The following is a 27,617-nucleotide window of genomic DNA, read 5'->3' as shown; positions in this document are numbered from 1 at the left end:
TCAAGGGGGCCTATCACCCAATTCATTCTGCCTTTTTCAGCACAACTGGGATTTCCACAGAATATTACATTCTGGCGTCCAAGTATCTCTATTTGCAAAACAAGATGTTCACGGCATGGATAAAGGAGCCCAGCAAGCATGAGAAAATGAGACTAGGCTTTATTCAACCGCTGCTCAAATATCAGCTGCAATTTCTCCGCAAGTATATAGAAGTAATAACAGTACATTTCAGAAGACATTTCTCTAAGTATTAAGCTTCAGTATTCCTATTGAGCCCTTCAGATGAGCCATTCCTAATGTTTGTTTTGAGCAGCAGTTTGACATACTCCACACCGTGCGCATTACTAGATGAACAGTATGCCCAAAACATAGGGAGGGCAAACCCGGCATTTCAAAACCAAAGCAACAAAAACAGGCACACTTATGCTGGATTCACTGCAAAAATATCTCCAGGCTAATCCCAAATTCTTAGAGCATCCTCAAGAGTTTCCCACCACTATCGTCTTCTTGGGGAGGAAAAGGGGCAACTGAAAGGCACAGGTTCAAAATGGAAGTTCAGCAATTATTTAGAGCCCAGCAAAGGTCTCGGGAAAGGTCTCGGCGCAGGAGCTTCGACACGGCCAGCCGGGCATCCTGCCCCCGTGGCAGGCGGCCCCATGTCAAGCAGCCACGTGCTGGCACTTGTCCTGTGCTACCTGCTCAAGGCAGCTGTGCAAGCATACTGCAGGCTCTGACACATACCACTTCTGCAAAAACACCCACAGGAGTATTGCAAAAAAAAGTCAACACTGATGTTCCTGCAATCCCTGTGTCAAGAAAGGTACTTGCCTGCATTTTTATTGACATTCAGAAAGTAAATGATCATTTCTTATTTAATCACTGCTAGCCCTCCTGATACTGCTTTCATACCAGTGCCTTCTACTTTCCAAACACTTTTCTAGGCTCCACTATATAGTGGGGATTTCACAACCTCTTTTCACAGATGGTACTGAAAAAGCCAAGTATTCTGGTAAAATTTGCATCTTTGAGAAAAGAGTAGCCAATAAAAATACAAGTCACAACTTGCAACATTTTACCATTACAGGACTAGCACATGCCAGACTGCCTTGTCCTTTCTCCCAGCAAGTATTTATAAGTATTCCATCAAGTATTTATAAAAAGTATTTGAGGACTTTAAAATTTGTTATGAACAGAATGTATAACACAGGCATTTCTGCCAGTGGCGGGGAGTGAAGCACACCAGGTCAGGTCCACCTTTAAAAAAACCAAACGAACAAACCACACTACTTTTCAGGTAAAAATGTTTTCCTCACCAAGCAGAATGCTGCATGCGATGTGTGCCTGTCCACATTCTTATAAAGAACAATATGACAACCTTATAAAATTTGATTGTAACAATAAATAATTTTATCCTCTGGGTTAAAAACTACTGTGTTATTTTTTAGTAGTTTTACAGAAAGAAAAAATGCTTTCAGAGTTCCTGCAAACAAATGGAAAGCAACTCCAGAAAAAAAAAAAAAAAAAAAAAGGAAAGAAACACAGTACTGTATATGTGTACAGGGTCTTGATATTACATCACATGTAGGTTTTTTTCATTGTTTGTTTGTGCTATCAGAATGCTAAGGTACTCCACTCCAAATGCTCCACAGCAGCATTTCTTTCTTATTTATGATGTGAATGACAAAGATGAGATAACCAAAGATGTGAGAGGAAGACGAAAAAGCCTCCACCCAAAGCATAATTTTATTTATTTTTAAGTGCTTCTTATAACCTATCTGAAAGCAATGGTAGAAGACATCAGTATTCCTGTAATACACAAAATCTAAAAAGAAAGGCCTGGCACCTGTACAGTCTTGGTATCTACTTTTCACCATTTGCTTCAAGACTGTAAGTCCACCCAGGTCACAATAGTCTTCCATTTGAGAAGGATACCTGGGACCTCTCACAGCATCCCCTCAGACGGCTGAAAATCCACTTCCCTGCTCTCCAAAATCAAGTAGGATTTTCTCCTTGGTCAATACAGTTCGAAAGTATCATTTTCTGCAGAACTTAAGGTTCATTTTAAAAATACTACTTTCATCCCTGAGACAGCTTTCCAGATGTGAACGGACCATACATCTATTAAGTGTGCCCTTCCCAAATCTGTAGGGGGATATCTCGGCCTGTGATATTCTTCAGCTTTGCCAGGCAGCAAGAAAACGCAACCTAGGAAAACCACAAACCAGGCAATTCCCAGCAGCCTTGCGCAGCCCCCTGCAGTGCGGGGGCACAGCCAAAGGCCATGCCCAGGCGGGGGGCTGCCGGCCGCGAGCGCGAGGAGCGACAGCAGGGACGAGCAGGGGACTATCCCGGAGGGGCACAGGGACCTCAGAGCTGCCCTTAGAGGAACTCCCTGCTCCTTTGCTCAAAGCACCAGCGTGTTTTGGCACTGGCTCTTAGGTGCTTACTTCTCCTGAACACCATTTGCACTGAGCAAAACAGTTGAGAGAGAGAGATGACCCTGTGAAAAGAACAAGGCAGCTTTGCTAACCTGTCCTGTAAAACATGCATTTGCCACGCAGGTCCAAAGAACACACACATGTATGTGAACTAAAGTCACTTCTATAATTGAAACATCTTCATTGAGTGTCTATATAAGCCTGGTTTATTTTGATTGGAATCTTCTCAAAAGACAAGTTACATTAAAGTTTGCCAAGAAACAAGCCCAAGTCTCTTCATCACTGCTCTGTGAAACATGCTAATAGCAAGTGCAATCTGTCCCTTTGATAAAAATATCAAAAGCAAATTTACTCACTTCCCCAAAGACATAATTGGATATAAGATTTGAATAAGTTTTCTAATATTGTCCAGTCACAAAGCTGTTTATTACCTGTTACTGTCTAGCTCTTAAGACAACAATGGTCAAGAAAAGGGTGGAGCATACAAAGAAATAAAAACAAGCACTTGCCGGTCTTTCTTCCTTCACAAGGTGTTATAAGATTCAAAGAACAAATACTTACCATCCAGAGCACAAGCATTGAACACATTTGTTCTATTTCAGGCAAGGCAGCTCCCCCCCCCCAAAAAAAAAAAACAAACAAAGGAGCCATAGCTTTAAGTTATTCCTTAAGTTCTTAAACCTTTCTTGCATCCTTCTTGAAATCAACAGAACACTAGAACATTTAAGTATTTGCATCAGTATCATCACAGGCTCACGGTTAGGACAGCTCTACCTTAGGACAAACTAAGGCAACATTGGGTTCTAAAGGAAGTGACCTACAGGGAATGTTATAAGTCTTACTGGTATTTCATATGCTACTGTAAAATTATTTTTTTATCATGTAAATTTGACCAAAGTTTAGCTGAAGCTCAAACTAAGATAAATCATTAAAAACAAATATTGGTGTTAGCAATCTAACCTTGAGTTACTCAAATATCAGGTAACTTCCTGAAGACCCACCTGTTCGAAGAAAGCTACCTGCCTGCTCCACAGTTTCCAAAGTCAAGATTCTGGTTTGTTTCATTCTGAAATTTTGTTCAGGAGACTTTAAGGTCTCCTACACCACTGTCAACTAAACATATTTCACACAATTCCAACAATGTGGCCCTGAGTGAAACAGTGAAATCCTAGCTCCACTACAGTCTGGACAAAACTCCTACTGACTTCGGAGGAATAAAGTCTCACCTTCTTATCTTTAGTTCTATTTTCGGCTGTGGGAAACACTCCCTATTTCAGAAAAAAAATAAATAAAATAAAATAAAAAAAAACAACTACCCTGCATCCTTTGGGCAAGTTTAAATTTATGGACAATTGATAGTATCTTCTGAGAAACTTGTATCAAGACTTGCATAAGAATGCCAAGTTGGTCCCTGAGGAAAACACAAAAATATGGTTACAAAAAAAATCTTCATGTGTACATTATGTCTCATGCTACCATGTAAAATGAGCTGCTCCTAACTTAATCATTTTATACCTTCTGACCTAACTCCAGTCTGCACTAATAATTCCAATAAGCAAAGTTCTCAACAACAAAATAAATGCTGCTTCCTTTGCAGCAATCATCTTCCAAACCCTAACACACAGAGGTTGTCAGTTCTCCTTGTGCCCTCACTACCAAGCAGAGCAACAAAGTGTGGGTACAGCCATGATATTCAAACTGAAGCATAATCATTTTGCAATAACAAAAGTGAATCTTATTTGGCATAATACATTCATTACTATTTTGTACTTTCTATATAAATGTCAGCTACCATTTGCTTAATAATTAATGTAAAATTAGCATTAACTGAACATCACTAAATAGAAAGCGAATGGATCAAACCAGTGATCCAGTCTCATTTCTAAGCAGTCTGTCACCAGCCAGAGGGTTGATCCTTTTCTTTTCAACATGCACTTTTTTTTTTCCCCTGCAGTTTCAAAGCAGTAACAGAAACTACCAAAATGTTTCTATTTACCATAATAATGTAATTCTGCTACTTTAGGGATTTTCTTCAGTAAACACTGTCAGATGACCAGCATTAAGATGAGGAGCTAAGCTACCATAAAGACTAAAAACTTATGTCAAATTTAATTCTGTGATTATCTGTAATCTATGCTCACCTACTTCTATAGAGTGAATTACACTCAATAGAGTGGATAATTCTAAAAGAGACAATACAACATAAAGCCTTATCCTGCCATGAACTAAAGTAGCAGATTTTTTTTTCAGTTTAGTCAATGAGGCTTAGCTCCCAAAAGAAAGAAACACACTAAACATTTTCCTGCACAAATACTGCACAAGCACAGGAATTAGCATTTTCTTAAATTTGAAATCTTAAAATCCCATTTCTTTACATGACAATGAGCAACAACTTTTCTTTGCAATTATTCACACTTGATGACCAAAAGATCCATTCTTAAAGATGACCTTACAAGGAAGAAAAATAGTAGCAATTTCTCTTCCCTTTTTCCAATTCATGAAAGGAGGGATTCAAGCTTTACATTCTCCAGGAAGTATTTTTACACTTTTTTTTTTTCCCCCTCAGCCACCTCCTCCTTCCTTGGAAGTTTATGGCAGTTTGACAGATGGCATATACATCATTTAAATACAATTTTTACAAAGAATTATTTCTATTCAAAAGATTTACATATTTCTATCAGAACAGGGAATTATTTCTATTCAAAGTATTTACATCCTTCTAACAGAACAGGAAGTTGGGACAATTCATCTTTCTTTAGAGTTTCAAGCACTCTGCTTTCCAGGAATTACTAAGCAGGCCTCTAATCCATGAGTCAGCATGCCAGCTTCACTTCTAGCAACAAAACAAAACAAAAGGCAAACACATAAATCATCGAAAAAATCAAACAAAAACCTGCAAGAAAAAGTCTTCTGAAACACAACGATCAAAGACTTTCAACACTCCCTCTGTGCGCGTGTGTGTGTGAAATATATCTATTAATCTGTAAGAAAAGGCAACCCATCTGTGTTTTGTCCTCTGTAGGTTGTTTTTGAGATTCAGTCATATTGATTCATCCTCTGCTTTTGCAAAATAAGCAAGCAGGGTTTTCATTTTATGAAATGTGCTTATGTGCTCCCTCAATGCACACTAGCAACGCCTGTACTGAAAGCAGCTTGTGAACACAAGAAAGTGCAATTTATTAAAAACTCTCTAGCTAGTGAAGGCAATTATACACACAGAAGACAATAAATACTTCTATCGCTTGACTAATATTCTGTGTATGCGTACATGAGATTTTAGTTACAATTTCACTAGTAACAAAGCATTACAAAAAAAAACTCACTTTCTTGGCATACTTCAATCTTCTAGCATTAAAATGATTTCAGAAGGTAACACACACACACACACACCCAGCCACCACTAGTAAACACATTTGTGCTTGTGAGCTTTAAAATTCTACCTGCCCAACCAGGAGCCAATTGATTTCCTTGGCGTAAATTTGACATTTCCAATCTGGGACATTACCCAATATGAGCACTGTAAACCCTTCCTAAATGAGGTAATCACACTGGTGCTGCTATAGTTCTGGTTGACTTGCAGTTTCCATTACAATAAATCTTTGCTGCACGTTCCCAAAGGTTTTATAACTTCCCTGCACCCTAAAAAAAAAGTTTATCCAAGCTGAAACGTGTCATGTAAGACCTCAAAGAAAACAGAAGATTGCCTTGTTTAAGCCTCAAAACAATCTGCACTGAAAACAAAATGCATCCCTCTGAATATCTATTTTCTCTCTTTAAACTGTGAGGAAGCTGACAAGGTTCTTTTTTGCACTCTGCAAGTCAAGAATAGTAAAAATGGAAAGTGCACATGTGATTAGCACTTTCATTTTATAGTATTCATATATCAGAAAAGAGAGAAAGGAGACAGGGGCTCAAGCCTCATAACTGACTTGACATAAGCAGGCTCATGGCACTAAGTCAATTGCATGACTGGTAGTGAAATGACAAGTACTCATGTATTAACTTTTAAACAGTTATTTTTGTACATATCCATGGGACTATCTGCTGTAAAGAATTTATTACGCATTATAGGAACATGGTTGTATTTATGGATGTACTGGAACATGGATGCTGTTCCAGTACATTAAGTACACAAGAATTTTTAATGCACCTTTACGTAAAAAAAGAACCTCATCTGACTAAGCAGGCACATCATACCTTTCCATTCTTGCAAATACATCCATGAAACCAAGCCTTCATATTTTACTGAAAAATTAAAAACCTCTACATGTTTTTTTTCCAAGGAGTTAATTTTTAAACTTAACCAAGTTCAGCACAAAATATAACATGCTATTAAACATGGAAAAAAAAACAGTCTGACAACTGCAGAAAAGCTTTCTTTTAATAGATATTCTTATTTATTTTTAGTACTAGCAATTATAGCACTTTCTTACAGCGTGTGGTGCTAAACACAGCAGAACCACAGACATTGCCTAAAGTTGTTCCCTAGCATGAATAAGGTTCAAAGGGAAGAGAGGAAGAGTTGAAGAAGAAAGAATAAAGTTAAATGAAAAAAATAATTTTTATCATGAGGATTAGATCTTATTATTGACATTTCAGTTAAATAGTCTCCTATAATTGTATTGCATAACTATGCCTGCTGTTCGCTGATGCTCAGCATTGCTGTGTATTAGGCTTATTTTTGACATTTCTTTGTAATTTTAAGAAATATCCAAGTGATTAGAAAACAAAATTTTGTTTCTATACATACATGCTGTAACCTCCCTCTGGAGATCCAGCTAAGGAGGGCTTATAATCCTGAAATTACAACTGGTTTTGCCAAAACAGGAGACAATGCATGAGACAGCAACACGAAGAGTCACAGGCAAGACAGTTATTTTGAAACCGCACGACGCAGACGCTTGACTTGCTGCAACTTCTGTTCCTGGCACACTGAGAACTGGCGACTTCAGCACAAGTGAACTTGCCCCCAGTTTTCCCTTGTCTCCTTCTCCTTTCCTCCCTCCGAAAAGGGAGGAGGAAGAAAAAACAAAGAGTTTCTTAAAAAGAGGGTTTTTATATGCTGTTAAGCAATTCACTGAGTATACATACTAAAGCCTTCTGCCAAGAGAGGCAGAAACTGTCAAGTCTGCAATCCTTTAAATAAAGTATATGGCTCTTTTGACACTATCTTCCTTTCTTGTAACTTGTCCTTTTATACAGGTGCACTTACCAAACCATTTATTTTTAATCTTCTAGGCCCTTTAAATAATTTGACCAAAAAATCAGTCCCCGTTCTTCAAATATTTGCTTCATCTATTCTGAGGTAACTGGGCATGCCCTTAAAAATCTGACAAAGTGCTGCAACAAGTTTTCTTCAACAACTGCTTGGACGCAACAAGCTATAATGCATCTTTGCGTGAGAATCCTGAATCTGCACTGTCAAACGTTAGAGAAAGAGAAAACTTGGGTTATCATTAATTTCACCACAGCTTGACCTCTCTTCCTTGAACATTCATCTACGTATGTCAAAGCTTTTAGCTTTGGTTATACTAGTGAGTGATGCAAAAAGATCTACCTTTCTAATTTTGTGCCTTATAGATGGCCTAGTGTTTTCCTCTGGGAGTTGACGTTTATTAACTCATGGGACATTTCTTGCTCAACTTCTTAGAAGCTCTTGTCTCTCTCTTCATACCATACTTTGTGCCAGACAACAGAAAATATTCCGCACTTTCTTCAACATACCAATATCCTGCAATTTCCATGCAGAATTAAAATAAAATGTAGGGATTTACTTCCACCATACAATCTGATAGCAAGTATGCCCAGGACAAATAGTTATTGTGAGAATACCTGCAGATATAACTCCTTTCTAACAGGTTAGCAGCCAATATTTGACACACACAGAGCAAATGCATAGGATGAGTGTACCTGGTAACATTTATACCTTTTTCATTCTGTTCAATCTTTTACTGCTTACACAAGAGGCTTCCCTTATTCAGAGCTTCTCCTACAGCTCTAGATTGCAGGTTGGAATAAGTGGCTTCCATCAGAAATATATTATTCTCCATTTAGATATAGGTAGCTGTTCTACATCCTGTTGCAGTAGTTATCTTCATTTCCATCACTTTCACTAGGTTACTTGGTTCTGTAGGATGTTATTTTTCATCTTTATTTCTACATTTAAAGGATCCAGCAGCAGAGCCTGCAAGTCAACATCTGTCAAGTCCCTCAAGCCATGACAAAGAGTCAAGCTCGCATTTCAAGGTCTTCTTTCTTCAAAATTCTCAAATCCTTGCAGCCTCCCAAAAAGCCCACTCATTTCATTCAAGGAAACAGAGCTGACAATCTCAGCTATCTCTGGGCAACAGCAGACTATAACTTAAAATAAGAACCACCTCCCTTAGAGGGAGGCTTTAGCACATATACTCAATTCCCTCCCTTCCTCCAGTGTGACACTTCCATGCTCATAATCCATCTACCCAGTGCTTTCTCTGCACAGTACTTAGATGTGAACACTGCACACATTTAAGCCCCAGCATTTCTTAACAGATCAAGTTTTCAGAAGTGCCTCATGCTCTCAGGCTTTTGATTAATTCACTGTGACATGTAAAGGACTCCAAATTTTGGAAAGTGCTGAGATTCATCTTCTGAAACTTTTGGCAATATTATTTTATATATTTTATGTATTTTATAGGCAGAAGTAGGTACACGCTATGCAGTCAATTTTAACAAGCGTAGCTGGGCTCTTCTTATTTAATATTCATGTCACAGGAGAAAAAATCCAGCCAGGAATCAAACTGTGGCATCCAGTGCCAAAGACAACTTACCACTCAGCTGGTAAGTTGGCAATTCAATTTACAAACCTGCATTCCTGCATTTTAATCCTTTGTAGAAGGTGGTAATATATGAGCAATATGAAAAGAACTGGATTCAGATCATTAGAGGTTCACAAACCAAACACGCGAAGCTTTGGAGGCCGTCCAAAACAAAATCATGCCTAGGTGGTGATGTCCGTTCAATAAAAATTCAATGTCATAATTATCCTCTCACTTTTTCCCCAAAGAGCGTCAGTGCTGGGAGCTGCTGCGCGGCCGGTTGTACCGAGGCCGCTCGGAGACGGATAGGGCCGGCAGCCAATGGCGGCGCCAGGTCGCTGCCGCCTCGCGGGTAATTTACAATTATCGAGCAATTAGCAAATGAGGGGAAAATGCAGCATTCGTCTCCACATAGCACAGAATAACTCATTTAAAGACTAAAAATCTGTTTTAACAACTTTATTTTGGCCACAGCTACAGAGAAAAATAAAGCCTTTTCTTCCTGTTTCACCCTCTTCACTTTTGACAAAAGCCTTTGCTGTTTTAAGCTATCACCACATTATTCACCATTGCTACATTAAAGGACTTCCTCCTAACAAGTAAATAACTATTCAATAAAGAAAAAAAGACAGGTGACAAATAGTACTACTCACTCAAGTAGTATAAACGAAAGTATTGGTAATCAGCCACTCGATGAACAACCTGTGCCCGCACATGGATACCACAATTAGCCAGAAACAGCCCTATAATAGCCCAAGTACTGTTTGTTGGGTCATTATTTCATGTGTGGTGGTAGTGCTTGCTCTGCATTTAACAATATATGAAATGAACTGATCTGCAACCAGTTAGACGTACAGAACAAAAACACTGTTTCCCATTAACTAGCACCTTAGTAATCTGTTGCACTTGCGACAAAGTAGAGAATTCCCTCTTAAACCTAGTAGGAACAATCTAGCAAAAAAACCTGCCAAGGTAACCCCTGGATAACCTTGCTTATCTTCCCTGCTACAAAACCACTGCACCTTCCTTAGCATACGCTAAGGGCATGGGTAATTACCTCTCTTCAAATGGATAGAAAAACAGAAAAGGCCACCATCAACACTGAAATCCAAACAGATCAAAGGAGATTCTTATATGTCCTCTGACACAAAGCCAACTATTTTAGGAGCTGCTAAGGGAGAAAAAAAATAGAAAAATTACAGAAAGCTCTTACTAATTATGTTAGGTAATGTAAATAGGTATGCAGTGGACAACACCAGTCTTGCTGTACTGATGCAAGCTTGAAGTTTTCATATAAAGTTTCAGAAAATGTTTAAGTTGTCAACATAACATATTTAATATTAAAGCAGTTTTTAAAACAGTTCTTCGCTCTCATTCTGAATGAGAAATACTCATCTTTCTTCTTTTTTTTTTTTCTTGCACCCTCTGCATTACTACGGTGTCAGAAGGGAAGAGGAGAGGAGGAGGGAAACCAAAGCAACGCAGCAAACTCCCGCACAAACCTGTTGCTGTGGATACTGCATTCCTGCCATGGCTGCCGGGGCCCGGCCCTGCATTCCCACAGGATAGCGCTGGGGGCCAGGAGGGCCGTACGACTGCCCGGGGTAGGGGCTGCTCTGCTGTGGCTGCGAATGAGGGTTATTGCCCATGCCGTACAGCTGCGGTCTCTTCATGACCATCGGATCCATCGGACTGCCCTGCAGGTGAACACAAGCAAACAACAGCTTTAGGAACGCAGCAAGGACAAGGCCAGGACAGTCGTGCTCACTGGCAGGGGCTCACACGTGCATTTCTTCTATAGATGCTGCATTTCTTCAGAACATACCCGATTTTGGCCTGACACGCAAACAGGCACAACATAACCCAGCACTCCTGTCAGTTAGGAGAGCTTTTAAGAGGCAAGTTTGGGACTTCCATTACGGGGGCAGAGAGGAGAGACAGTGGGGCAGAAGGCAGACTTGTACTCAAATTAGAGGTTGTCCCTCATCTACCAAAAAAAAAAAAAAAAAAAAAAAGAAAAAAAAAAAAAAAAAGTAATTTCCCTACAAATTTTAACTTAAGAACCAATGTATTGGTATAACCGAACGAGCAACAGTGATTTCAACGTATAAACATAATCATGTCTGTCAGAGAGAGAAGTAATGGGCAAATGGAGAAAGAAAATAGTAATAATAATAAATAAATAAAAAGCTTGAAAAAAGTTTCCAAGGATAGCAATGCAGACAGAATAGTGATACCAAAGCTCTGGAATACAGTGTCATATGTGCTAATAAGTTTCCAGATCATAAAGCAAGTCATAAGCCACATATCACATGAAAGTTTATTCACCTCCTTAATAGACCTCAGAAAAGCCAAACTGAAATCACTGATGGAGGGGGATGGGAGGCAAGAGATGGAAGATTTTTTTTCAGATTTTTTTGGCACCACTTACCAAGCACCGTAAGAGTTTCAGGACTGGTGTCCACCATTGTGCAACACTACTCTCATCTTTTATTGCTGAGGACTAACTGAACCAGAAAAAAATACTGTACTTTGTCAACTGTAGCACTGCAAGGTTAATATATCTATTTTTTAATGCCAGTGTGCTAACTACATTCACATACACACCACCTTTAAAAAAAGCCCGTAACAATCTTATCTTAAGGAAAAAGGTCCCCCCTGCCTCTCCTCCCCAGCAAAAAGATCCATTAATCCATCCAAGCAGTCCACCCCCAAGGAGCGGGAGAGCTCCCTATAGCACACTTCTGCATTTTCCTAAAACGTACTGTTCACTACTCTCATTTTAAAGTATCCTAAATAACATGGCGTCCATGGATCCTTTTCGGCTACAGTTCCTACCTGAGAAGTTAAACAACTGCTTCCCCCCGCCATCCCTATCGCTCCCCACTACTGCTGCCGGCACCACTGAAACGCACCGTTTCTCTCAAGAGCCTCCTCCAAACCAGGCGGTTGTGCTTTTGCCTTGCTGCTCCTTCACTGCAAGGCAATTACTCAGACATGCTGTTCTCACCAGCGTTGGTTTCCCCACCTTTAGCAACACCTCTTTGCTTGGAAGGTGACCCAAACGGATTATAGCCCAAATGTCGCCATACTACAGCTGCACAGGTAGGAATTATAACCCCCTCACAACACGACACCTCTGCTCACTGCAGAGGAGCACTGCCCTTCTCTGCTACCAAGCTGAACTGCATGCGTGCTTCTAACTCCAGCTAAATATTAGTCAGCGTTTTCCCTTTTTTTTTTTTTTTTGTGTGGCCAGATTAGAAGTTTTCACCACTGGATAATTTACTATTTATACCTCACATTTAAACAAAAAGCATCAATAGCCCCCAAATCCTTCAGGGCATCAGACCCTTGACAACACTGCTCTTTCCAAGAGACACTTTGTGCTCGACAGACCTGTAACGGAGAACACCAGACACAGGTTCAGCAGCCCGACCAAATACTCCTTCCCGCGGGGTCCCAGGGGGCAATTTAAGCACCACTGCAACAGGCCGAGATACTTTAACTACATTCAGTAATTTTAAATTCATTCATCACCTGCTGCATTCCTTTGCTGAAATATAAATTCCTGTTAAGGCAAGTCTTCATCTCTAGTTTCTGAAAGGAAACTTTAGGTGATTCCTATGAAGCCCATCGGCACTGTTTACTGCTACCACCTTCTGTTTCACAACACGGTACCTCGGTCTCAATTCCTGTAACACTGTTTACTCAAATTCACTTTTAACCAATTTGAGTGTAACATTTTCTGTTCCACATTGGATACTAGAATGCAGATAGCTACAGTTAAAACAGTCTGACACTTTCCATTATGAAGACTCTATTTTCAGGTGCTATAAACTTTGCCAAACTTCAAGCATTTAGGCTGAAATTTTCCAGGCCATATGTATGCCTGAGGCTGAAATTCTCTGGAAAATTCAGCAAAAACACAGTTCAGCAAAGTCTTAGAATGAGGTCACAGAAAAATACATCATTTATGTTCTTATATAAAAGACTTAAAAATACCTCTTGAATACCATACTTTGGGGCAGAGAACTAAAATTTGCTCAGGTGACGCCGGAATTTAGAGAGAAGCAAGAAGACTCTACCTGCAAAGAACATCTACATTTCACCAGGCTAAAGGAGGAAATCAGGGAGGCTAAGTGACATGGAGCACAGGGAGGATGGATCGGAAGAGTTACAAAGATGTACGGAGGTGGCTTGAAACTTGCTGGACAAAGAAAGAGGAAGAGTATGTCAAGAAGAAACAGCACAGAGGCTGCAGGGACTGGCACTTGCACTGCAGGGGTCTGTGGTCACTGCCCTACGGCATGGAGGAACCGGGGGGCACTCTGAGCTTCCTGGGGGCAACCACATCAAGATCAAGGATGGGAGTCCTTCAATATGAAGGACTAGCTAGACCGAACACAGTAAATACAACCAGGCAAACGGCTGGGGCAACCCCAGAGAGACCGAACCGGCTGTCAGCGCTGCTTGTTCCCTCTCCCCGCCACGCTGTCCGGGGAAGAACAAGCAGCAGCACAGTGGGGACTTGCGATCATTTTGAGGCTTGGAGGAGTAAGACTGTGGCACTAAATATCACAACCCACTGCCATGGCAGGCAGGGCATAAGGAGAATCCAGCTTCACTCTACTGCTTTCTTCTCCAAACCCCATCTTGGCAACACCACTCTGTAAACATCACATGGAAAATGTAATCTGAAGAGAAACCTAAATATATGAAAGTTTCAACAGTCTTCTACTATCAGGGAGCCCAGGGAGAAAGCACATGTCATCCCCCAGTGCTGGCTGGTCGCTACAGAAGGTGCCACCTTCCAGCGACATGACTTACTCCTACTCCCATTTCTGTTCAGATTGAGCCACAATTGTTTGCATGGTGCAGCTAAAGGTCACCGCCAGTGACTCAGAGGCCATCAACAAACTTCTGCAAGACACAACAAAACCTGGAGAGCAGTAACGCTGCCACCTCCCTCCCCAACTTAAAAGAATTATTACCACTGCACGACTAGGTGCCAGAAGATAAGAAGTGTTAGAATTAAGTTTGCTCATGGAACATGAAGCTTGGCTCCTTCTCAGATATAACTGTCAGCCTTTAAGCACATGATCACACTGTTTTCCTTGCAGGCCCAGTCCAGGGAGGAGCGGAGATGGCAGCGCAGCGAACAAGGCCAGTCTGTGCCTTAGGACCAAGCACTTCAACTGCTGCGGGAGAGAGGCAGTGAATGAGGAGGAGACAGGAGAAAGAGGAAAGACAACTGCAACTGTTATTGAGCTTAACGTGAGATGTGCTTTGAAGTGTTTTCTAAAGCAGAACATTTAACCAACAGCCATCATAAACATGCCACATAAAATTCCTATGATAACGCCTCAGTTTCTCAACCGCAAAAATGGTGGGATAAATAAAACAGAAACACCACCTCATGATCAGAAAGGTGATTTTGGAGTTCAATATGACTGTGATCAATATCACAGAAAACTCAAAAGATTTTTTTTTTTTCAAAGCAACATTAGAACAGTGTACAGGAAATAAAACCTGGAGCCATACAGCAGGAGGGGGAAAAAAAAAAAGATTAAAAAAAAAAAAACACAGCGCACACACACACACACACCATCCCCCCCCAAACAGCTGCTCACTAAGAATGGTGTTTTCTTTACAGCAAAGGTACAAAATTAATCACAATCATTTCTAACTTTAATATATGCAAAGTTTTCTGCTTTGGCATTCTTCTAAACTTAGTTTTATTTTTATAGCAAGAGAATGTCTTTCAGACATGGTGTTTGAAGTAGTTAATTAGCTGGGGAATACACATTGCAACCCTATCTGGGGGTTACTTTAAAACAATTTTTTTTTGCTTTGAAAAATGTTAGTGCCAAGACTTTTCAAAGTGTTAGAGTGGACAACCATTATGACAAGTCTAAATCACCTCACATTTTAAATATCAAGAACCAACCCCACCGCACCTGCTCTCTAACACTTCAAAAAAGACAGTTGCTATAACTGTATCTTGTTCTTTCAACGGCCACTGGACACATATCATCAGGAACAGATGATGCAAACATTTTCACATCTCCCATTCTTTTACTTAATTCAATTAAAAAGGTGTATCACAAAGTTTTAGTTACTACTTTATTTTAGTGTCTTTGCAGGGATCAATATCCATTTCCTTCCTCCTGATTTCCAAGACGACCCGATTTTTCTTTAGTGCTATTTTATCCCCAAAACACTCATTACCTTTTCAGCAACTTAGTTGGTGTTTGCTAATTCTATATTTTACTGCTGTATTTCACCAGGCAAACCTGACTGGATTCCACATTTTGCTTCTTCAACTTGTCACATTTTATTTAAACTTTGGACAGATCTTTGGTTCCTTAAGACACTTCAGTCTTGTTCTTTGTTTCAGGCCAGAGCAGATCTTGACTTTACAGCCTCCCTACTGAGAGTGCCCACCTCGAGCCAGTACCACGAGGCTCTGGAGCAGCAGCACCTTTCACAACGGGCCACGTCCACCGGGGCTCTCGTGAGCACATCTTAACACCCAGCAGGGGGTTTTGCTGATGCTTTCAACAGGGCCTGGGTTTCATTCCCAGTCTCCACGCACCAAGCCCAACCATGAAGGCAGGGTCAGAAAGACATTTATGAATACGAACAGCACTGATCGCGGTCCCAGAGCACTAACCGCCATTCCAGATGGCGGGAAGAGCCCTGCTCCTGACGTTGTGGGGCACAGGAGAAGGGGGGCATGCCAAGGGCCACAGCGGGATTTGGACATGGTCAAGATGAGGCAGACAGAGCAACCGGCAAGAACACAAGTGGATTCACACGATACACAACTGCTCTCCAGAGTGAAAGTGTGTTTTGTTTGTTAAACAACAACAGAAGAAAGAAAAAAAAAAAAAAGATGAAACAAGCATTGGTTTGGCTGACAACAGCAAACCAGCAATTTAAAGGGACTATAAGCCACAGCGCATCCCAACAGCTAATGCTACATCATTCGTGCCTATAACAAAAACAACATAAACTCAACACTCTCAAATAAGCTTGCCCTCAAACTCCTAGAGCTACTGAACACAATAACTCTTTGTTTATTCATTGATCTGGAGCCAAAGCTGCTGTCTCTCTCTTTTTTTTTTTTTTTTTTTTTTAAAAAAAAGCCTCTTTATTAATAGCACAGCCTTGAAACCTCCTGGTAAAGACAGCTGATGATCAGCTCCCAACACTCCCAGAAAGATGGGCAAGGAGTTCTCCGCTCTAGGTCAGGCAGCAAGTTACAAATTTATCGCTGGAGATAATCACACGTATTCACGGCACCACAATGACACAGCTGGCACGAGGACGCAGCCAGGGAGAAGATAACCCGGGCCTCGATAATGCCTCCATCTGCACGGACACGCACCAGGACTCCTCAGCCAAGGCTGCTGCGCGACAGAGGCGAATCACAACACGGCTCGCGCTATGCGTGTTTAAATACTGTTTGAGAAGCAAGTTACTACAAAAAGTACTCACGTATAACTTTACAATCTAACCTGCATTAATATTAAAATCTGAAAGGTGGCAGACAAACACACTTATTTTTTTGAAATGATATCTACTGCTCTACTAAAGCTTTAAAAAAAAAAAAAAAAAAAAAGGTCCATTGCACAAACACAACAGGGAATATACAAAGACAGCATAAGCCTATGAGGAAGGAAAATCCAGTAAATGAAGCAGCGTATGCTAGCACACATTTAAACAAAAAGTATCAAAAAGTATGCAGAGAAGACAGGAAAATTATACTTTTTGTATACTGTATGATCTCAGCTGCAGGGAGGCCACAGAAAAATAATCTGTCACTCAAACCAGAAAGTATGTAATTAAAGGAGAGGGGGGAAAAAAAGAAAAATCAAAACTATGCCCAACCAGAAATTAACTACTATTCCACCAGAATGTATATAAATAATTATGCGAGCAAGCATCTTGGAGGGTTGCAGGAGAGGTTATATGTATCCTTGTTTCCCAGTTTTCTTCCAAGCCCCTTTTACACTGCCTGAAAACTGGAAGGTCCATGAGTCAACCATCCTCTAGTTACTATTTTATGGATGAATAAACCTAAAACAACTACTGGATGAGCACATCACAGTAAACACAACATAGGAATGAAATTTGTTTTTAATAAGCTACATAAAAGCAACCTCCCCACGTCACCTCTAGAAGCGCAAACAAAGGTTAAAACAATATCAGGAAGTATTTACACACTCTGGTCACACCTGGCGGTAAAAGCAACCTTATATCTTCAGACAAGTTCACACGGCCACGAAACGCAGAACTGCTACCCTGCAAGCAGCTTTTTCATCACTGCCAACTCCCCACGTAGAGGTAACGTACGTCAAGCAGGACTGCTCTGAAGCCAGTGGAAGGCATGACATCTGTCCCCCGCATCCCGGACCCTGATCCAGGCTTCTTCTAGAAGGACTCAGAATTATCCTCCTCCCCTTTTTTCTCCAAAGGACTGCTCAGTACAAAGGAGACCATCTTCCTCTTAGCACGTAGAAGTCCTACCCTGATACAACCAAAGCCTTCTCCAGCCAGTCAGCAGTCACTTCTAGTGTGAGGGAAGCCAAGGGCTCTGTCGGACATCTTACAGCAAATCCATCTGCCGATCATCCTTTCCAGCAGCCTTTCCCACTCGCTGCCGGGCCATGTCCATGCTTTGGCCACCCCCGTTCACAGGCCAGCACCTAAGCTTAAACTGCAGGCACAAGATGATTTTGCATGACCAGAACAACTTTGGCCCCGCAGCACAGGAGACACGGGCATGCATCTCATTCTGCCATTTCTGCTACCAGCATAGTGATCTCTGGCAGGAGAGCAAGGCAGATAACCAGGGAAAATAATATCTTAAAGTTCCCAGGCTAGATTCACCAAAGATGCATCAGAGCCCTGAGGCCTCCTCAGTGCTACAGTTCAACAGGAAAAAGAAAATCCATTCATAAGCCCACAAAATTGTAAGCTAAAAAAAGAAAAACCCCACCCAAAATACCAGTTACTTCAATTTCGTCTGGCAATGAGGTTCTCGGCTTCCTAGACAAGTAAACACCTTCACTCACTGTGCTTTGCTGCCATCTGGAACTCAAAAAAAATCCCCTACCTACTTTGCAGGGCTCTTACACAAACACAGGGTGAGATGGACAGAAAAGGATGTACTAAAAATAGCGCCCGTAGGCAAGGAGCAGGCAGCAGCCTCGCACAGACACGGGGAGCTCTGCACAAGGCGCCCTACGGAGCAGTACTGGAGCAGAAGGGAAAAATACACAGAAAGTCCTGATAAATTGACCAAAAAGAGAAAAAAATCCTACATTAACCACCAATTTTAAGGAGAAAAAAAATCTTACTAAAAATAATAAATATTCATGTAGATTTGAAACGCTTTTCCAGTTACAGTTCTACTTGCAAAAGTAAAAGCAATGGTTAAATGTGTCCAATTGCTGTAGGTAGATGGCTGGGAATGTGACATTACCAATATCGGGGACACCAGCGTGCCCACAAAGCTGCATAGCCCATCACGACTGGGTGGTAAGTCAGCAGTCCATACAGTTAGCTGCAGCTGTTTTTTTTTTTTTTTTATCCTCCACTCCAAGTGTTATATATAGTTCTATATTAGCACACTCACACACAAAGGTATGCTGGTCATATATCCTCAGCATTTATGACAAATTATTAATCAAGTCCCACCTGAAACAATTTGTTAAATTGATTTTAATCACTGGGCCTCTCATGTGAAGCTTTGTATAATCAGCATTTCATTTACAAAATTAATTGCCTGATTGATTCTCAAGAGGCAGGAGCTGTCATTACGCTGCTGTCATAACTTTTGAGTAGGGGTGTCACAACACAGACTTCTGACAGTATGAAGAGCACTGCTATTTAAAAATTGAGGGCGGGGAGGTAGGGGGAAACAAATACAGTGATTTTACAAAATTGCTCTTTAGCCTGATAGAATGTTAAAACCATTTCCTATCAGTTTCAGACAGCCTCCCCATTTTCCATTCACTGAATTAATGTTCTGCTCAGCTATTCGGTCTGTTTTCTTAGAAGCAGGTCCATTTAATTCAATTTTATCATAGTTGCGGTTGCATAAAATGAGTTTGTTGTTGAATATACAGAAGATTTAATCAAAGGCCACTCTTAAGGTTATTTATGGAACAGAATTTGACTTTTAAACACTTAGAATTTTTTTTTTTTTTTTTTAATTCACAACCATTTTGAAAGCTATTTCCATTAGGTTTTGTTTGCCTTTTTTGTTAAAAAAAAAAAAAAAAGGCAATCTGTAACTTTACAGAACTTCTTATCTCTGAGCTCTTTCATAAAGTTCTCCCTCCACCCACATTTTAAAGTTATGTAAAACCCCAAAGCTCGGCCGAAGTTGAAAGCAAAGTTTCTATATTTGCTTATACTTCTCTGTCCCATAGCTACTACATTCTTGGAAAAGCCCAATGTTCTGGGGAGGTTGCGCAGGCCAATGGTCAGGGCATTGAGTCATAAGACAGGGCTTCTATTCCTGGCCCAGCAGCTGACCTGCTCTGCAAACACGAGTGCATCACTTCACCTTTCTGCGACTGCGTTTTCACTCTCATAATAACATGCATTATAAGCACTTGTAACCAGGAACAGGATGAGAAGACTTTAGGGAGACTGATTCAACTATAATCAGTGAGGAACAGGAGTCAAAAGCATGCAGGCTCAAGGCAGAGGAAGCCTCCAAAAGGCTTTTAAAATGAGAAAATTGTAGGCTGTAGCAATGTAACTAAACTCTCAGAAAGCCATCTTTCAAAAGGGAAAAATGTTTCTGGGAACATTTATTTTCATTTTTTAAAGCAAAAAACTTAAGTTTCTCTTAGATCACTTGGAAATCTATTAATACCTTTAAGAAACTGACCTGTTTCTCAGATTACTCCAAAAATAAGACCTTCAGTCTCTCAAATCCAATTCCTATGCACTGTATTTCATCAAATACTCATGAATGAAACAAAATTCACACTTTCTAGGTCAGGCTCTGCGATGACGGTGTTTAAAAAAAAAAAAAAAAAAAAAAAAGGCGAACGATGACTCTTTAAAGAGTGAATTATACTCACTGCTAAGATCTGTCACAGACCTCACCAGAAAGCAATTCCAGGATAAATCACAGTCCAGGTTACACTAGAATCTGACGGATATTCCAGAAATCACAGGTCTACCCCAAGCTCTAACTCTCATCTCTGACTGCTGGGAAAGATATTCTTCCCCTCTTTTCTGAGGTGCTCTGCAAAGCACCCTGCTGATCTCTTCTGTGCCCACAGCACATGCAGCGATGATATGAAGAGCCTCATGAAATATTTTGTCCTCTTTTTGCATGTCTCCAAGGCCACAATGAATAAAATTAAAGCACTTTAGAAAATAGGTAGGATACTGAGATTAAGAGGCATAAAAGGATAACAGAATGGAAAACTCCATGGGGCAAGGGAAAGCAGCAAGTCATTTTCCTTGTTAATAGCAGCAACATGAGACTGCAACTACAGGAAGTTCAGAAACGTCTGGCCCCACTGAGGAGTGGTCGGCAAAGACTTACAAACAGCAAATCCTCTGCCTCATGCTCTCTCCGAGTAGCATGAATGATTTTTCTCCTAAGAAAATGACAGCAGACAGGGATGTTAAGAAGGAGCACAAAGCGCTGACTTGCTCTATTGATTGATTTCCTGCCTCACAGCAGGTAGCTACTCATTAATACAGCATTTTCTCCTTTCAATTCTAACAGTTTTTCCTTACTATTTATTTTTTAAGAACTGGCTTTCATTAAATAAGAAAGCAGGGAAAAGCCCCCAGCTAGAGCCAATATATGCAAAATTCCCAAAGAATATTTTTAGGATGAGGATAATTGGAAGGCAAATTCAGATCTTTAACAGAAGTCCTGTCACTTCTTCAACTGCCAAGAAACTGCTTCTCTTTCAACATTTTCTATGTTAGCACTGTTTCCCATAAAGGCCGAGGAAAAAAAAATAGTTGTAAGTAATAATAATAACAACAATGATCACCTGTAAGCTAACCGGCTCCCTTTCTTTCACTAGCTGTCCCACAGTCTCCATATAACATGGGCTGAGCATCTCAAAAAGCACAACTCCAGTTAGACAAATGTTTCAGGAGCATCAGATCAGTTAAAGGGGCAACAAGACACATCAGTCTGGGGCTGGACATTTCTGTGGTGGACTCAGAGCAGCAGAACTTCCGTGATTTATTTTGTAGCTGCCTGCTACTATTTTGCATTTCCTGGGTGCATTATTGGCACTCACCAGTGCCAACACTATCAGGAGGATGAGAGTCGATTTCTGGAAAGGAGCAAAGCACACAACATTCACCCGCAGCACTAAGAAATAGCCTTCTCTTTTTCCTCTCCAGTAGTTAAAATAAACAAAGCACCAGAGCAAACTACAGTTATGAGGCGAGATTTAGCTTATCGATTCAGAAACATTTAAAAGTTAACTAATACATCAGAAGAAACCAATGAAGGTCAGAGCCTCCGCATTACTTGGGCGAACAATGTGATTGGAAAGCGTGAAATTCGCACACATGCCCACAGCCACACGAGCTCTTTTGTATAATGTAACCGAGTCCCAAGTATCGTTTTACAATTCTGATTAGGTCTTACAAAAATCTTGTTTATTAAATTGCTTTCTTTAGGCATGCATAGCTGCTAATTTGTTTCCAACTAAATCATGTATCATCTGAAAGAGATTACATTGCAACAGTGAAACAACACTCCTGGGATTACGCTTCATCTGGATTTTGGAATTAAAAGGACAAATATTACAGCAGCTGTAAATTTCCCTTTAAAGGTGAGGGGGGGAAGGAGAAACACTGCATCAGGGTACTGCTCAACAGCACAGAAACAGGAGACCCACTGGCAAGTCAAACACTCAAAGCCTGGAGCTATTCACAGATTTAAGGGGCTCTTTCCCCTGCTCCCGCCCTTGAACTGAAGAAATGAAAAACTCACATGGTTCTTTAGATCAACATAAATGAATTTATACTAACATATTTTTGATAAAGTATGCAAAACAAGTGAGTAGCCAAAAAAAATTAACTAACTTGGGCATCTGCAGAGACTCCGGAGTGACTCCCGAACAACTCCACAGATAATAATATCCAAAACCTTATCTGGATACTAATAGGAAGTTCCCTATAGTTTGCTCAGGAAAACATCTGACTTGGGTTTAAACCAGACCAAATTCCAGGCACCTCTTCAGTGCTCTTCTCACAATCACTTCGAGGGGAGATACATACTCCCACAAACCCAAGTTACCAAAAAAAAAAAGAAAAGGATTATCTATGGGTAAAGCCACTCCTGCAACATGTTACCCTGGATGCCCAAAATTAAGAGCATGGAGTTAGAATAACTACTATCAAGAACTTTCAGTTTGTGTTCAGAGTTTATATACGACAACATGTTCTCAACATATAATCATCATTTGCTGTTAATATTGCATCATTTAAAATTAAATATCAACATGCAAGACGTATCTGTTTTGAAAGATATAAAAGCAGAAAAGCTGATCCACTTCTTCAATATCTCTCACCCAAACATCAGTTAACAGGAAATCTGACTGTCACAGTCATGGGTTTTCCTCCCTTTCCCACAGTTAAGTCATTTTTAAATTTTGCCAGCTTGAAAACTCCTGGCTTCTACCATCTTCGATGCTCACCTCTTTCCTCGGTGTTCAGTGTGGGAGCCCACATCAGCCATCATGTGAGGACAGCAACACGGGTCTCCTCACAGCACCACTTTGGAGCTCTTGGACTTATTAGAAAGAATATTCGGAATGAATGAGGGCACTTTCAGTCTCCTTTGGCTATAATCCAAAAATATGGTATTCCCAACTTCCTGAAATTACCCACCAAATCTAGGACAGTGCTAAAATTAATAATCAGATTAAAGTTGAGGAAGGAGAAGGAAATGATTACCTTCAAAAACACACAGTACAGGTACGGGGAATCTTTGCTGTACATTTGAATGGGCTATTTCTGAGGAAAATAGCAATTTGAGAACATTTAAGTCTAATCTTACTCCCTTCTCCAGGGCTGCAATTTACAATAACCTCTTCCTGCAGCTGATGAGGTCTGAAGGCCATTCATTCTGTCCAAATCACTGGCACTAGTCAAAAGAGATCAGCAGCAAAGACAGATGTTTTTCAGCTGATATAACTAAAAGGTAAAATTGTAAGTAAACAAGCCCAAAGACTCATTTTAGCAACGGAATATATGTCATTCCAATTGTAGATATTGTTCAGTTTAGAAAGATGTTATTTATCAGACACTCATTTGCAAACTTCTACTTAGGATTAAACAACTGCAGATACCACAGGAAAAAAAAAATGAAATGCACGTTCTATATATTCTTAGGGAATAAATAATAATCACACCTTTCTTAAAACCACATTATTAACTTCATATCTAACCTGGTATTATAGTTACACCTAGCTCCTCTGCTAAGTAATGTGATTTATTGGATACATTCTTTTCCTATCCTTTATTTTCGCACAGGTCTTTCATGTATAAAAATTACAAAAAGGAAAAGCGAAGCTGATATTATGCTATCTACTACTAGAAATACTATCAAATATGAAGAAATGCTACACATTTTAGATGGGGGTCTCCCAATGTCGAAGAACATGAAAAACGGCTAGAAAGTAAAATAATGAAATAATTCATCTTAACAAAGGATTCTCAATTAAAATCAGAAGCTTATATTATACTCAAAACTGCACAAACATGATTAGTATATTTTGAAAGAAAGTACGAAGCTTGCAAAAAAAAAGAAACAAAAACCAAAAAACCACACCACTGTTCAGGTACATGAAGTAATTTTTTTTTATGTACCCTCATATCCTTTTCATACCAATTCCATGCCAAATTCAGCATGCACAAAGCTTTGAGGTGGAAAAAAAAAAAACATAAGTAATTTTCAGCATTCCTTTTGCTTAGTGTTCCTTTTGCTTAGGAAAAAGAAAAAAAAAGACATGACAGAGCAACATCTGTCATGAATAGTTCAGATTTGCCTTATCCTGCCCCAGAGCGGAGGGATGGATTAAATGACCTCTTGATGTCCCTTTCGGTCTTTTTCTTCCATGATTTACAGATTATTACCTCATCTTTGCTTTATTTTAAGACTTCTGTTTCTGCAATTTGCTTCTCATTTGAAGTCATATTCCTCAGTTTCTGCCATAATGAGGCAAATTAGAAATTATAATGCTCCAGACATACTAAAAATATTGATAAATGAGAATTAAGAGGATCAAAAAAGGTGTTTTCAAATCAGTGATTTCTTAAAAGAAATTGTTTCTAAGGAATTGATCTTGATGTTTGCAGAAACAATGAAAATACTGTAAAGAAATATTTACATTATTTCTACTTCCTAGGAGGTGCAAAGGAAAGGACAACCTCCATCATATTCTAAAAGCACAAGCCATTCCAGATTCCCAAAATAACTGCAGCAGGGCTCCCGAAACATCCCAACAGCACCACTACTTCCACAGGTGAGTACAAGTGCTCCAGGATGAAGAGTCTGCTTGGACCACGCATTTTCCAGCTTCCCACTATGCCCAAACTTCTACCAAAGGTGATTGTAAGCAATAACATCCACACGCATGCATTAAATATGAAATATTGGCACATTAGAGTTACCGCATCCTTTACTCGTAACACCCTGTTAAGAGAGACTTATAGGCATTTCTAAGCACATTTCTCATCTCCCCGTAAAGGGCTGATTATAGAGAGAACAACGTGCAAATTCTTTCTGGAAAAGAAAGAAGGCTCCAACAGAAGAAGGGATTGAAAAATACCCCATGGGGGAAGACTCAAGGACAAGGAAGCACAAACTGCGAGTAAGGGGCAAGGGCTGGAAAGCAGAGTCGCCGCTCGGCCCCTCCGCCTTGGGAATTTCACATCCTTACAAAGGAAGCCTTCAAGCCACCCACTGCACCAGGGGCCAGAGCCTTCGCTCTGCAAGTGCCTGCCCCCCAACAGCAGCCAGCAGGAGTCATCAGCACAAAACCACCACCGTCTGCGCTGAGCTGACTTCAGTTAAGTTGGAATAAATTTAAAGGGCATCCAAAAAACACGCCAAATCAAAAATAAAGTTAAAAAAAATAGACAAGACACTAGACAGAAATCAGTAGTTACTCATTTTCAGAGCTGCACACGAAAGCAAAGTGAGGTTCAGTTGCCCTGCTAGAGGAAAGCCTGCACAAGAGCCAGCTGAACTACTCAAGTTTCCATCAGCCCAGAACAAGGGCACCAGCTTTTCAGCTTGAACTTGCCTCCTTCGGGAGAAAGGAGGGTGCCAGGGGAATGGCGGGACCATGCAAAATGGAAACAGTGACTAGAGAAGAATGCAAAAGCTGCAGCCCAAAGGCTTCCTGGAATATCAAAGAGGAGCAGATTGTCACAGCTAGAGATACCCACAAGGGAGAAAGAACCAGAGAGAAGGGCCAACAACAAAGCATTGTCCACCTGTTCTGGGTGCCCACTTCTGACCAAACCACCCAAGACAGATCACCCACAACACGCATTCATTTTTTAAGAAACAACATCAGCCTTCATCCAACTGCATCACACCACACGCCAGCGGAGCACTTGCACCTAGGCCTTGCCCTCCCCCCGCACCCAATCCAAGCTGCTCCGTGTGGCTTGTGCCCAGCACAAGGTAGTTGAGCATCCAAATACAGTCAGAACTGGCAACCGTCTTGCATGAGGACCAACAGATTTCAGCAGTTCTCCAAACAATCAGCATTTACGGAAACATTTTTGTCAACTTCATCAGCGAAGAAGTGAAGAAGTCTCCTTCGGTGATCCACAGAGATAACCGCCACAGCCCCCCCAAAAAAACAAAGAACAATAACAAAACACTCCAAGAACAATTAGAAACAGGAGAATCCTTCACACTGGCAGCCTATTCCACCTGCTGTGTTGTTCAGTGAACATCATTTGTTGTAAAACAGAGGAAGAAAACCCCCAGATTTACTGAGGCATCTTGGATCTTGAATTTTGATCCCTTTTCATCTCATATTATTACCCACAACCCAGAAACTGGTTAATTGGCCTAAGTAATTGGTTTAAATACCCAATTCTCATTATGAAAATATACTATGAAAACACTTAGACACTTATCACAACCAGGAAATTCTTAACTAAAGTTCAAAACTGAAAAGGCACTAGGGACATGTCTACACTGAAGGAAAAAAAATGCATAATTATATCAATGTAACTAACTGGGGGTGGAAACTTCTTCCGGTATAAGAGTATCCTTTTCCACTCAAGCTTACATGCTTTGGAAGAAGAATAAGATAAACCAGGAAAACTCTTATTCTGGAATAAGAGTGTCTCCACAGGGAGTTATATTGGTAAAATTATAGCATACAATTATAGCACCAAGCTGTCCCGGTATATCTCCCTGTGTAGACGAGCACTAGGTGGCCAGTCCATACGCACTTCCTAGCAAAACAAATGGTGACTAAATTCCAGTAGAGGCACATAAAATGCTTAGCTTTTATTTCTGTGTGATGTTCTTTCTTAATTTTTAAGTGAATTACTTTAATTAATCTTCCTTGCACATGTTTCTCTGTTATCCTATATGGATATATATCCTAGGGTATTCTAGGGTAGGTATCACAAAATAACACTTTGAAAATGTCCGTGGTATTGGCCACAGATTGAGGCTCTTGTAATACAAAGCAAGTGGTGAGAATTCAGGCATAAGGGAAAAATAAGGCGATGTTTACACATTTGACTCTTAGACTCACACCTTTTACAGTACATTGTCAGCTAGCTTAAGCAGGCAGTGTTTCAATAATGTATTCTCTATCCTTTTGACAATTTGATTCACACCTCATTTGCTGCAGAAGTTAAAACATTTCAGTCAACCTTGAGGAAGCAATGCTTCATCCTCTTTCCCCTCTACGTGCATGAGGGTTTAAAAAAAAAAAAAAAACACATATCTTAAACCCACGCCACTGGCTGAACTTCGAAGTATAACACAAAGCTCTTTGGAATCCTTTGAGAACAATGCAAATTTCCAGGTAATATGGAGAAGGAGGGGGGACAGCAAGAGAGAGAAAGAGAGAGAGAGAGAGAAACAAACAAAAACCACACAACTCAAAATCAAAGTTACTCTTCTTGAGAAAGATCCATTAAAAATATAGTAAACAGAAAGAGCGATTATACTGAAAACACAAGCCTCCAAAAATTGAAAAAGCACAGACACCCTGCCACAGAGATGTCACTGAAATTATTAATAGCAGTAATACTGGGCATTTTAAACACTCTGCAAAGAAAGGTTAAGTGACCCTAGAGATAATTAAGGATTATGGTAAGGTAATCA

At 40.3% G+C, this 27,617-nt stretch overlaps 1 protein-coding gene across 4 annotated transcripts in view; it reads right to left on the bottom strand.

The window, feature by feature from the left end:
* Positions 1–27,617, bottom strand: part of ARID1B (AT-rich interaction domain 1B) — a 319,110-nt gene that overhangs the window by 276,218 nt on the left and 15,275 nt on the right. For all 4 annotated transcript variants that reach the window (XM_088527205.1, XM_088527206.1, XM_088527207.1 and 1 more), the window contains exon 2: positions 10,738–10,932. In XM_088527205.1, coding sequence (XP_088383331.1) covers positions 10,738–10,932 — 195 coding nt within the window. The remainder of the gene's footprint in view (positions 1–10,737; positions 10,933–27,617) is intronic.

Source organism: Tinamus guttatus, unplaced genomic scaffold (assembly GCF_059628265.1).
Source record: "Tinamus guttatus ecotype Peru unplaced genomic scaffold, ASM5962826v1 Tinamus_guttatus_pri_ptg000264l, whole genome shotgun sequence".
Lineage (NCBI taxonomy): Eukaryota > Metazoa > Chordata > Aves > Tinamiformes > Tinamidae > Tinamus > Tinamus guttatus.
The sequence above is the reverse complement of the archived record's forward strand: the minus strand, read 5'-3'. Positions and strand labels throughout refer to the sequence as shown.